This window comes from Colossoma macropomum, unplaced genomic scaffold (assembly GCF_904425465.1).
Source record: "Colossoma macropomum unplaced genomic scaffold, Colossoma_macropomum, whole genome shotgun sequence".
NCBI lineage: Eukaryota > Metazoa > Chordata > Actinopteri > Characiformes > Serrasalmidae > Colossoma > Colossoma macropomum.
In genome coordinates, this window is record NW_023494792.1 from 14,301,518 (window position 1) to 14,314,650 (window position 13,133).

The 13,133-nt window shown below is 41.1% G+C and overlaps 1 protein-coding gene across 1 annotated transcript in view; it reads right to left on the reverse strand.

The window, feature by feature from the left end:
* tjp1b (tight junction protein 1b) overlaps positions 1-13,133 on the reverse strand; it is a 75,380-nt gene that overhangs the window by 6,446 nt on the left and 55,801 nt on the right. Inside the window, exons 4-22 of the mRNA XM_036576110.1 lie at positions 11,502-11,558; positions 10,212-10,336; positions 9,956-10,058; positions 9,371-9,704; positions 8,743-8,846; positions 8,290-8,458; positions 7,911-8,055; positions 7,413-7,448; positions 5,508-5,635; positions 4,957-5,062; positions 4,554-4,704; positions 3,761-3,869; positions 3,334-3,553; positions 3,010-3,194; positions 2,631-2,726; positions 2,355-2,437; positions 2,029-2,239; positions 1,732-1,832; positions 380-733 (exon numbers count right to left, since the gene is read on the reverse strand). Coding sequence (XP_036432003.1) covers positions 380-733; positions 1,732-1,832; positions 2,029-2,239; positions 2,355-2,437; positions 2,631-2,726; positions 3,010-3,194; positions 3,334-3,553; positions 3,761-3,869; positions 4,554-4,704; positions 4,957-5,062; positions 5,508-5,635; positions 7,413-7,448; positions 7,911-8,055; positions 8,290-8,458; positions 8,743-8,846; positions 9,371-9,704; positions 9,956-10,058; positions 10,212-10,336; positions 11,502-11,558 — 2,817 coding nt within the window. The remainder of the gene's footprint in view (positions 1-379; positions 734-1,731; positions 1,833-2,028; positions 2,240-2,354; positions 2,438-2,630; positions 2,727-3,009; positions 3,195-3,333; positions 3,554-3,760; positions 3,870-4,553; positions 4,705-4,956; positions 5,063-5,507; positions 5,636-7,412; positions 7,449-7,910; positions 8,056-8,289; positions 8,459-8,742; positions 8,847-9,370; positions 9,705-9,955; positions 10,059-10,211; positions 10,337-11,501; positions 11,559-13,133) is intronic.

Here is a 13,133-nt window from a genome sequence, read left to right on the forward strand (position 1 = left end):
AACAGCACACTCCTATAAGCACACACACACAGACCGTCACACACTGCCCTTTATGCTTTACACTAGTTCTCACATGAACTGAGCATGTGGCAGCTCCGAACTGCCAAATCACTTATTCAGGATTGAAAAATTTCAACATGACCTTTGGCACGTAGCCCATAACTTAATATCATCGACAGCAAATTCATTTCACAACACGTGGTCATCAAAAAAAAGAAAACCAAGTATTAGAACTTATAATGCACTGAAAAACAGGTATTGGACATTAATTACTTTAATATTTTATGCTAAAACGAGTAACAAGGTGAACAATTATAATTATGCATTACAAACACCAAAAACACACCACACACAACCCGCTATAGATCATGTAGCGTACCTGCTGTGGAGCGGGCATCTTAAATCCAGCAGGGTCAATGCGATTCAGGGGCTCAGGCTGGGGCACAGCGTGCTGGTAGCTGGGGTACCCAGGAGCATCCTGGATGACAGGTGGGTCCTCTCGTACAGGCTCTGAAGAGCGTGTGATTGCAGGCTCACTGGGTAAGCCCACCTCATCATTTAGAGTCTCATCTAGCTCCTGGTCTGTGTAAGCGCCTCCTTCTGTGTCCGTGTCCTCATAGTCAGAGGTATGCCTGCTGTCCGTGCTGTACATGCTGTACTCGCTGCCTGGTGCCGAGAGGTAGGAGAGGCGGTCATCATGGATGTCCAGGTCATCCTCTTGAGCTCCGTCAGCCTGGGATGGTAAAGGAATGTGAAGATGCGTGAAAGTATTACTAATGACCATTCTCAGCATCAATGGCTACATGGTTACAACTCTAGGGTATCTAAAAAGTACTAATGAATAACATTTAGACATAAGACAAATTAATAAATCGGTTTTATGGAATATATACCAATAGATTTTTTCATACATACAATTTCTTTTTGTTTATTTTTTCCCCTTTGTGGTTTTATGCACTACAAAGCGCCAAAATTCATGTTTACACAACCATGTTACAACCTCTCATTATTCTTCAGACGGCAGATATAATATAAAAAATAGAAATAAATTAGGTCCTTTAAAATTACCAAACAACTTCCATTTGCTTAAAATTAAAGCTAATTTAAATCCTAGGCCCTTTAAATCACTATCAGAGCCAAGAAACAGCTAGAATAAAGAATAAGCCTAGAATAAAAAGAATTAATGAGTAATATTCACTGTCAAATCAATTTAATCCAAGACTAGGCTTACTTTAGGTCCTGGAACCTAGTCTTTGGGGTGTTATCACCAACTATTCTTTAGAAAACAATGTAGACATCAAGCACAACGGCACACACAGCATTAAAGAAAGAGTGCATGTTCTCTTCAGCACCTTTTAGGTATTCAGGTCAGCACCTTTTAGGTATTCAGGTCGTAGTCTTTTCTGTTATTGTCTTATGTCACTGCTTGTTGTGGTGATATACTAGTGGATCTTCATGCAGCCAGTAGTACAAAATTATATGTAAATTCATTAAGAAATCTAAATAAAATTAATTTTATTTATAAAGTTAATTTTATTTAATTTAGTAGGTTATTTAATTTAGTAAGTTAATTAAATCTAAATGCATTCCTGCGCTACAGCTTCAATCAAGCAGTTATAACCTATAAGATTTGTTTTGAGAGATAATGGATAAACAAACTACAGGGCAAACAGCCACAGCTCTGCCCTGGTGCAAGTCATTTATTGTAGATCTGAATCTAGATGTGCTTACCTTGCCCTCAGAAACCCAGACCAGCTGGTTCTGCTGTTGCTGGATGGTCTCTTTCAGAGCACCATACCACCCATCGTTCATGTTGTTTAAGTTAATGGTGGCTAATTTGAGAGAGAGAAAAATAGTCAATACAGCCATGCTAGATCATGTAAAACTGCTAAAATACACATGTAGTAAAGCCAAGAATGGTGGTTGCCTCTTGCTAAAGTCTTATTTTAGACAGCAAATATATATTATCATTCAGTTTAACAACACTTCTGTTGCTCTCCCTCTCTCCCTCTCTTCTGTTGCACATACTTGTGAAAAGGTGGTGGTTGTTCTTCCTCAGTTTCAGAGCACGCTCATACAGTTTCCTCGCGCTCTTTCTGGACTCAGGGCAGAGCCTGGTTCTCATATTCTTTACACCCTGTTTGCTGTCAGGGTTCAGGAATACCACAATGGGGTACCACTGGGCATAGTTCAAACGGTCCACAGCATTAGGGGTGATGTCCAACACTGCATGTTTATCCTAAAAAAAAGAAACAGAACACTTGAGACCAGATGGAAAGTTAAGCAGAAGGATATTTAGGTGTCAAGAATGAAACTGCCCTGTAAACACGCAATTAAGTGGCCCAGATACTCACTCGGTCAATGATCTGCTTAATGGTATGGAGACGGATGATTCCAGAACTGCGCTGGTCTGTGCCAGCATCTCTGGGCTCACTCTCTGAAGATTGACGTGAACACAAGTTTAAAGTGCAATTTTGTTCGATGACCATTAAAGTTACAGTCCATGTGATGTTCAGTTCAACCAGGCTTAAATAATTCATGGAACTATACAGAGTAAACACAGCTTTCTGTGGTAAACAGCAGATATCATACATTTGATACAGTACATAAAATAAATGAATCCTACTCACTTGCAAGTTCAAATAGGTCTGGCTCCTCCCTTGAAAGCTTCTCTCGTGCAACATCAGCAATGGGACCGAATATTACCACAGGTCTCAGAAAACCAGCTAATCATGTAAGAGTAACAGAGCACATTAAGTCAGTGTAAAAAAAGCACTGACATTCCTTCAGGCTTGGTTAAATGGTCAAGTAAGCAGAAATTAGTAAAATCTAAAACAAAGAGCAGGCCATGGAATAGAGTATGTTTCTGTAAACTGTCATATCAAAATAACAATACGTAAGTATAAATAAGAAAATCAGTACAAAATAAACAATCAAAATAAGAAAAGAAATAGATACTGTAATTTAAATTATATTAAATCATAAATTACTGATAGACCAAGTTCTTACCTTCTCGGAGTACCACTCTCTCATAGGCAGGAAACTTGGTCTGGACAGGCTGGGCAGAGAGGTCCTCTCTGCTTTTCCTTAGGTTCCTCTTGGAGCTGCGCAGACCACGAAACCTCCAAAAGTCTGCCCGGTCACCTCCTGCTGTCTTAGGAAGTGTGTACTGCACACTAGACAGCTGCTCCGCTCTGGAGGTGAGAGGACAGCATATCTGATGTTCATATCAAACTCAAGTTTAAGTTTTGGCCAAAAGAACAGGTTGGAATAAACAGAACACAAGTGCTCAAAAACAATAACATAACATAATACCAATAACACATATTATACCTGTTCTTGTTGGGGATGATGCCTCTCTCCACCTCCTGGTGGTTTTTACCAATGCGAATTGCGAGCCAGGAGCCCAGCTTGCCATTGTACAGTGTATCCACCACTCTGAACACCTCACCCTTATTGAAGCTCAGACCATATGGAGACTCCTTCTCATACTCAAAATGAGTCCTTATGTAAAATGAGTCACCTACATCTGATTCCACAATCCGACGGTACACTAGAAAACACAGAGAACAGCATGAGAGCAAACAAGGAGTACCTGAGTATTCATGTATATTAGATAAAATCATAAGAAAACAGCTCTTTTTCTAGTACCTGCTTTCAATCTTTTTATTCAAGAATTTAAATTTACCAAAGTTACCAAAGTACATATTAATGCCAAAAGACGAAATGTTGACGCTAAACAACTGGCCTGTATGCTCACCATCTTTCTTTTTCTGGGCCAGAATGGTGACCTCCTCCCCTTTGGGGAGATCCAGAAGAAAGAGCACAGCCTCCTCTCGGATTATATTTGCAAAGTCAACATTATTTACCTGAGAAGGAAACACAAAAGAGGGTCTTTTAAACACATTAATACCAATGACCGTTTCGCCATACTTCAAGCACAGAACATTCAAAAACACTACAAAGAGTGTGCGTGTGTTCTGAATAAAGAGTGGGTGAGTATGTTGGAGGTAGAGGTTGGGGTAGTTTTTGACAGCTGGGCGAGGAAAACCTAACATCACCAGGGAAACCACCATGAAAGTACAGGCATTTTGATACAGGGTAAAAAAGCAGAGAAGAAATAGTTTGAGAATCAAACCCCCATAAAACTAGGCCTGCCAACACAGAGCCCATAAAAAAGGAATATAAAACTAGAATACCAAACCTCCCTCCTCCTGAGGCCTTTAAGTACTCCACTCATATCATTCATCAGAGCTAAAACACCCTTCAGATGTGTTATGATACGAAGAAGCAAGACTTGCTTCTTCCACACTAAAGAAAGCAATAACATGACTTCCTACAGTGCTTTCCATAATTAGATGCTAACAATATTCAAAGACAATCTGAATGACATTCAGCAACTTTTAAGCTGAAAACAATGCACATTTTTGTATGTCATTATTGTGGCCGCTGTTCTCAGGATACGCAACCTCATTTCTGTTAAAGAGACACTGTTTTTTGCTGTCAGTATTGTTTTGTGTATTTGAGATTGAGGTAGTGAAAAAAGTCCTCACCCTGAGTATCTGGTCTCCCTCCTCCAGGCCCTCTTTAGCAGCAGGACTGTCCTCCAGCACGCCAGCCACAAATATGCCCACATCATTGCCCCCAGCCAACCGCAGGCCCACACTTTCACCCTTCTTAAACTTCACCAGCTTCATACTGGGCCTGGAAACATTCAGAATTTAAGACTCTTTATTCCCAAACAACAGTAGCAGTGGTATTAGACTCTGTAAGGGCATTTGTCCACAACCACCAATAAACAAAATAGTAAACAATAAAATGCAAGACAACATGTGCACAACATTTGGTTTTTAGCTGTGAGAGAGAAAACCAAAATATTTGGTGCTCTCTCTCTCTCTCCACACATACACACACGCACACACACAGAAGCATATTTAAGAAAAAGGAAAAAGTTACCGAAGAATGCTGTCGTCATGTGCTACACTGGGCACAGGAGCGTCCGCAGGACTAACAGGCAAGTCCACATCAGGCTGACCAGGCTGGGCATACACAGGCTTTGGCTCTGTGGAGACAAGAACACAGTAAATGGTGTTAAAATCACAAAACACAAAGAAAAACAAACACTGGGAAGCACACACACAAACACAGTCAGACACTCTTATACAGAAGTGGGTCCCCTGCTAAGGGAGGTCAGCGAGATACACAGTAGGATGCTGCAGGCAGGAAGACAGTGTCAAAACTGATCAGCTCATACTGCCTCATCACTACAACTGTGCACACACACATACGCTCCCCAGTCTCATCTCAGCCCCCCAAAACAAACTGATGCATTTTTTTTCTAGCTCTTTATCTGTATTCAAGTGCTCCACAACAAACCTTCTGAGGGAACCTGAACACGTGACACTTAGGTTTTTATATATGACACATAAATGCACTAACTATAGTAAGCATACTACTGAATATGTCTTCCCAGACAAGTGAAATAGGGCATTCTCCTGAACTCTGACCTGGCAGAGGGGGGAGCTGTTTCTCCTCTCTGGTCCCAGCCTGCTCCAGCGCTTTAGGTGTGTCCTCCACCATCTTTGCAGGCACAGGGAGTGGCTTCGAGATGCGCTCTTCATCACGACTCCTGTGGCTGCGAACACAAGGACAAGCTTTGGAGTCAAACTCCATCGCACTGAAAATGACACTGTGCTATTTAGATAGATCAAGGTCATCTTCTGCAATCAGCATCTACTGTAACAAGCATAGGACATGTACCAATGCTTTAGAATCCAATACACAGCATAAAAACATTCCACGAAATTACCAAGTAATATATTTGATGATTAATGTAGGTCTTCTGGCCTACAAGGCATACAACTAAAAACACATGCCGTTTTTCCACTATCAAACCCAAGCACACAACCAATAAAGCACTGTTTACAGTGAAAGACAAATTGCTGTGAGGAGAGACAGAGAGAGAGAGAGCGAGCGAGAGAGAGAGAAAAAGAATGCATGGCTAGGGCAGTTCAGCAGTCTTGAAGGTCACAGCTGTGTTTTGCTGCTCCTTTGTTGGGCTATATTTAGACCAGCCCTTCTGATCTGAAGTGATGGAGAGAGAGCAATAGAGAGAAAGAGAGACAGAGAGAGAAATAGTGAGACTGACTCCAGGTGCAGTGTGTGCTCTGGACCTGATTGCTAAATGCGAAAGGGCCTTGGGAGAAAATCAGCACATGGCCACAGCGATCCAGAGTGTCCATTCAGTGACCTTTGATGTCAGAGTGACACGGGAGTGAAGGGGCCTTATAGATTACTAAAACACCTCCCTCCTTTTCTCCCTTCCTCCATCCTCTCTCTCAGTGCAGGCTGACTACACATGTGGTCCTGTTTTATTAATGACATTGATGAATATCCTTTCCAGCAATTATAGTGTGGCTCAATAAAAAAGGGCTGTGTGGTGACATTGAGAGTAAGTGTGTACTAAAATACACTACTATACCTCAATGTAATAAAACCTTCAATTATGTACACTCCTATGAGTGATAAAATACATATAAATTGAAAAGACTAAGTGGAAGGTTGCCAATTATATTGGACTGTAGTACTGTGCCATAATGAAGCAGTGAGGTTTTGGAGAACAATTATGTAATTTTCTCTTGCAGTTGTTAGGATGACTATTTGGCTTGTACCTGTATAAAGGAGTATTTCCACTAAGAGGGTAGTGCAGTTGATGTACATGGACATTTCTTCAGGGAATGTGAGCAGCTAAACTGGCTAAATGTCCAACCTGGCATTTGACTAAATAGAGAGAAGTGAGAGAGAGAGAAGGAGAGAGGGGGAGAATGAAGATGGGCAGAGACTGCCAGAGCACTTTAAATAAACACTTCGCCCTTTGTTAACAGGCTGACAGGCTAGAACCAGCCTGTAAAAGCAACCATGAAAGAGCATGTGGAGAAAAAAAAGAAACATCTTAATTCTTCCCAGAGCTGCCCTACACGACAAGACTTAAAGTGTAAGATCAAACTACTTTTTAAAAACCACACTTGAAGAAACCAAATTCACAGCCTTTATCACCTGACTTTCACTGTCAAAAATGTACTCCATCCTTTTAATATGTAAAGATCGGTTTATTGATCTAGAGACCAGACAGCCCTGGTTTACAGAGAATTAGTTATGGCTGGTAAATGTGCTTGTTTAGCCCACAATGCTCCAGACTGCCAAAAAGCAACAGCTCATCAAAAGGAAGAGTGTTGGATTAGTTTGGTTATACAAAAAAAAGTACACATCACCATGAAAGAACTTTCAAGGACATTCATTCCTCCATACAATGCTGAAATGGATGTTAATTGCATTAGTTGGTCATGTTAGAGTTAAATCATGTTTTATGTCCATTGGAATGCACAAGTTTTAAACCATTCACTGACACTTACACTGGCTGAAATCTGTGCATCAAAGACCTTGTACCTCTGGTACAAAATATGCAACATTAATTAATTAAAGGTTTATCATCATTCTAGATTGGGTATTATGTAAAAGGAAAATATAAACTGGAAAAAAAATAAAATAAAAACACTCAGTTGACAGTAAAATTATTCCACTACCAAAAGAGGTGGAGATAAAAATAAAAAAAAAGCCATTTCCTTCATACTCCCTCTCCCCTGCTTTGGTCATGTCTCACTTCATCTATCTAGGCTTCTTCCAGTTTACTAGAAATGTCAGCCTGGTACTGTTCTTTAGACAGCTTCCACTTCAAGAACTGAAGGTGAAGTTTTCCTTGGAAATTTACTATCATAGGAGACCAGGTATGAACTAACAAGCGACGAAAAAAAAAGGGAGAAGAAGCTGCAGACAAGAGACAGAAAAAGAGAACCAGCGAGCAAGAGTGAGATAGAAAAATGAAGAGAAAGAGAAAAAGAGTGTTTACAGACCTGCCATTGCTTATTTGAGGGGGGGAATGTCTGGAATGTTCTGAGGGCTCCGAGCGCCGGTCCGGGGAGCGTGAGCGACTGCTCCTCTTTTTGTCGTGGGAACGGTTTGAGTGATCAGATGCTACTGAGTGGATATCTGAAATATCTGAAACCAAAGACAAAGAAAGGCTTTAGTTTCCCAGACAAAACATGCATGATAGTATCTACAGAGAGACAAGCCACTCACCTTTAATGAGATCAGACACAGTTGTCAACAAAACAAGGACACTAGAAATTGATGCATTTTACATAGCAAAAATAACTGTAATGAAATCATGTTGTGATTCACAGCGTTTATCATGCAAGCTTTTAAACAAGGCTGTAAAGCATTAATACCAACCATCTCTGTCGGAAGCGTTGGCTGAGGGGATGCTGTCATCCAGGTCAGGGATGTTCAGCAATGTGGCTCTCTCGTCCCTCTGCACCACCATCTTCAGTTTGCCCTTTGATCTTTCAATCAACTTCTTAGCGTCTATCAGTGACAGGTTCTCTGTCACTGTGCCATTTATCTAAGAGGAGGAGTTATAAGGTGGTTAGACCATGCTTTTTTCACCCATTTACAATAAATGTTTACTTAATCCATCAATCTTTATTTAATCTATGATACTATCAAAATGTTTTCTTGCTTACGTTACTCAGCAAAACTAATCAACATCACATCTCATGTACTCCTGACCAGCCCATGTCTATTCTTGTCTCCCCTTTCAGCATCCTTCACATTTTCTCTTCTTTTCCCTGCTCATTATTGTTTCTTTGTGTGAGCTGCTCATTCCTGGCTGTCCTGCTGTCTCACCTTCAGTACAACATCTCCTTCCTGGATGTTGCCGTCCCTGGCGGCCAGGCTCTCGGGAGAGATATCCTTCACAAAGATGTGGCTGGCCAGGCGAAGGCCATATTCTGCTTGTAAAAGTGAAGAGCAGCAACACGCAAACACCATGTTAGTATATTAGCTTCATGTTTGCACACAACAGCAGCTGGCAATCCTCTTTTGTTCCTCTCCAGTTACATTTTCACGTCTTTAAAGTAAGCCAAAAAAAAAAAAAATAAACAATTTCACTGTACACAAACGGAATATAATAATTACATACAGCAACAGTAAATTGTTAGTGTTATTACTCTGCAGCTGCTATTTAAAAATTCTTATGTGTTCTATTATCTCAAAACCGCTTTAATACTCTAACGTTCCTAAGATCCACAGTTAATTCTGACAGACTGCAGAAGATTATAGGAAACACTGGAGGAAACTGAAGGCTGCACAGGTAGAAGTTTGAATGACAGCAGGGGCAAAAGGAGAGAAGCCGAAGAAGGCATTACAGATTCATTGATCCATCATAGTAGTTAATTGATCAAAGAAATTATCTTTAGTTGCAGCACTAGCTGGTAAGAGAAGCTTACTGGCAGTTTGAAAAGGTGAAGCTAACCTTCATTCTTGCGGGACTTGACAAGAGTGACCTTGGCTGGGCGTGGAGGCAGGTTGGAGGACACAGAGTGGCGGTCCGAGCGTGGAGATAAACTCCTTTCTCTGGAACCGCTGCGCTCTCTGTCCCGCTCCCGCCTCCCACCTAGCCGCTCGCCTCTGCCACTCCTCCGGCCTGTGGCCCCTCCGCCACTGTACGCGCTGGGCCCGCTCCGTCCACTCCGCACTTCATAGATCTCATCCTCATAGCTGTCATCATCTTCATCGTGCTCAGACATGGTTTCTCTCTCTCCATGACGCCCCATGGGGATCTGGACCTTCCTCTTTCGTCTGATGGTCTGAGAGAGGGAGAGATCAGAACAGTATTTACTCAATCTCAAATCTAATCTCATTATGTTCATATGACTGTTTTGTGTCAGTTACCCATAGCTTGCCCCATTAAAACAAAACATGAGATGAGCTTTATTTCAGAAGTTTAGGGGTTGTGTTCAAGTTAGCTTTACATGAACATCTTTTCTTAAACCCCCTTGAGAAACCTGTTCAAAAGGCAGCATACAATCACTCAGAAAAATCTGGAAATCTAACTTACTATTTTTGCATTCTTTCCACTCTTCCGAAGCTGCTGCACTGCATATGCATGCTCCACATTATCCATGGAGACCGCGTTGACCATCACAACTCTGTCATTCTCCCTGTGAGGGCAAGGCACAGAGTCAGCAAAAGTGTCAGTCACGCTCAATTCAACGACAGGCAGCACTGACTAAAGCTGAGATCAGCAATCCTTCCATGTATGTTTACAAATGTGCATGCCAGAAAAGAGGAAGTGATGGAGAAGAGTGTCTTACTGCAGCAGGCCCTCCGCTGGTCCTCCTTTCAGCACATCAGAGATGACAATGGAAGTCTCTCCACTCTGGAAGTGCGGGTTATCCCTCCCACCTGAAATCGCGATTCCAAATCCAAACCCTGGTGCCTGGGGGAGAGGAGCTCAAGTATTTACTATCAGGCAGAAATAAAGCTGGACAGAGACATGCTTACTCTTTTCATGAACGAGAAACAGCACACCAAGTAAGTAATATGGGTGCAGGGAGGGTAAAAACAGGCACAAAAAAGGAATGAAAGAAGAGTTGAGAAATGAGAAGGGAGACCTGAGAGATAAGAGGGTTAGTGATGGTCAAAAAGATAAAGAGAGAGCACAGGAGAACGGAAAGATAAAAAGGGATCTTATAGAGGGGGAGAAACAAAAAGGAGAATATTGCTGCCAGCAGCAATGTAAAATACAACAGCAAAGTAAAGTACGCTTTGCAAAAAAAAAAATAGCTTCTCTGAATGTTTCTGGCATTTATAGACACCAGCACTTGGATGAATAAGCAAAACAATAACCAAAACATACATAGAGTTAACAGCCACTGAATGTGTCAAAACATAATATGACAGTAACTATTAAATATCTTATCAAACCAAAGTCTTAAAACATGAAAACAACACTCTTGGTTAACTTTTCTCAATGTTCAGGGGAGTGACCATATTTCTTAATGATTAAGGCAGACTTAATACCTGGTGTAGCCTGTTCAAATTTCTTACTGCACTAGACAGCTTGTTAGCCAGCGACTGATGGCATGCTAGCTAGCAATCCAGAGGAATGGGGAATTTTTTTAGAATGCACATGGTGTCAAAGCAGATTGTCATTTTAAATTTGAGTTCTAAAACAGAAATCTAGAAACCAAGTCTCCCAAACTCTACTTCTGATTAAAACCAGAGTCTCTTAGGTTTTTATTACTTACAGCAATTAACCACAGACTGCCATTTTGGAGATAAAGGCTCATCGTTTCACAGTGTGAAGGTGGTGAAGGCACCTGTTTGCTACTAATCCATACTACTGATGGATTCAAAAAAACGCTGCACAGAGCTGTGTGGTTTCCCAAACGTGGTAAAAGTACACATTAATCAAATGGCTTTCAAGTAATTTGATGGATTAAAAAAACAATACACAAAGCTGTGTGGTTTCCCAAAAGTGGTAAAAGTATAGCTTAATCAAATGGCTTTACAATTTTCAAATATTTTAACGATCAATTTTTAGTGAATATTTGTTGCAGCCCTAAAACATAGCTGACTAATAAGAAAGCATCAATACCCACCCTGTGTAGAGTTACTGTGTGCTGTTCCCATATTACTGTCTCCTCCATTGCTGCACTCTACAAAACAAAACAAGAGAAAACATTTGAGTAACACACACAACTTTAATTAGTCATGTTTCCACACCAACTGTGGAGGTTAGATGTACTGCTAAAAACAAAGATGAAACCCACTACAGCATTTCCAGAGCCTAAATGACCTAGTTGTGCTGTACAGCAATGGAAAGGGAAGGATAAGTTAACAGGAAAATCTATGCTAGACTTCATTATATTCTCTATGTAATACCCAGAGCCTCTGAAGAAAAGATGCTGTGCTTATGTACCAGAGCCACATGAGATGTCTGAGCACTGATTCATTAAATTATTACTGATCACTTCTGCAACACAGCCAATATATGGAAGAGAGGCAGCCCTGCAGCAACAAGAGCATTATCTCAGAAAACACAAACTGTTGAATGAAGCTTGCTTTCCCATCTATGGTTTTTGCCTGATCTGTTGCCCATGGCCTCACTTAATACACTGGCAGAGATGACCAGCACATGCATCCAAATGGCTACAACATTAAGCAAAAATAAGGAAAGTAGATAGGAAAGAAAAATTCATTTAACTATCCTGATGCAGCCTAGGTTCCAGCAAAAAATGGGTAAGGGATAAATCAGTCCTTCAGTATGGGCCATTTTTGCAAAGAACACTGAAAAGAATGAATCCTTAAAAAGCCAGGCATTATTTTTGTTTAGGGTGGCCCAGTGAGAAGGAAGGACAGAAGGTTTTGCTATGGAAGTCTCTGCTGGGGTAAGTATTGCATTCATTCAGTCATACTTGCTAAAAGGGCCTACTGAGGAAATGCATCAAGGATGAGGAGGTGTCATTTTGGTCAGGGCTGGAGGCTGCATCTGGCAGGATATCTATACACAAAGGGGTGTTTAACATGTCCTTCCCACACACACACACACACACACACACACACACACACACCCACACACCACACACCCACCCACCTATAAATAGTCATCCTTCATAATGTCATCTTTTTCTCACACATGTAATTTTTAAAAGCTTGTCCGAGTTCAGCGAAGGGGATAGCTACCAAATATATTTGCGAGACACCAGTTACATCAACTAAACAAGGCCACGTACACACAAGAAGGCAAACAATCATCACAGAATCGCAAAGGACAGCAGAAGATCAGAATGAATGTATTTAGAACTTATTTTCAGTCTTCACCGCATAAATTCACTTGGATGAGATGATCACCTAGAATGGCAGGGGAAAAATAACTCTTTAGTGAAAATGTCCTTAAAGACTTCCTTTGGTACTGTTTTAACAAAGTGGAAAATAAAGAAGAAGCCGACAACTGTATCTGGCATACTTCAGGACAACAGGATGATTGTGTCTGAAGGAAACATGACAGCAAAGTGAAACTGCCCATTTAAGTCAGTTGAGGGTCTATAACCAAGAGCCTGTTAGTCTCATATGACTCGCACATCTTGCTAAGACTGATGAGCCTCCAGTTTTTGCTCTAAACAGTGAGGTGAGGAAGGATAGTGGACTACACAGGCACTTCCTCCCAGGCACATACCATGTTTTAGTCCATTCCTCTGCTGCCTCTGACCCAAACAATCACTCAGCCAGTC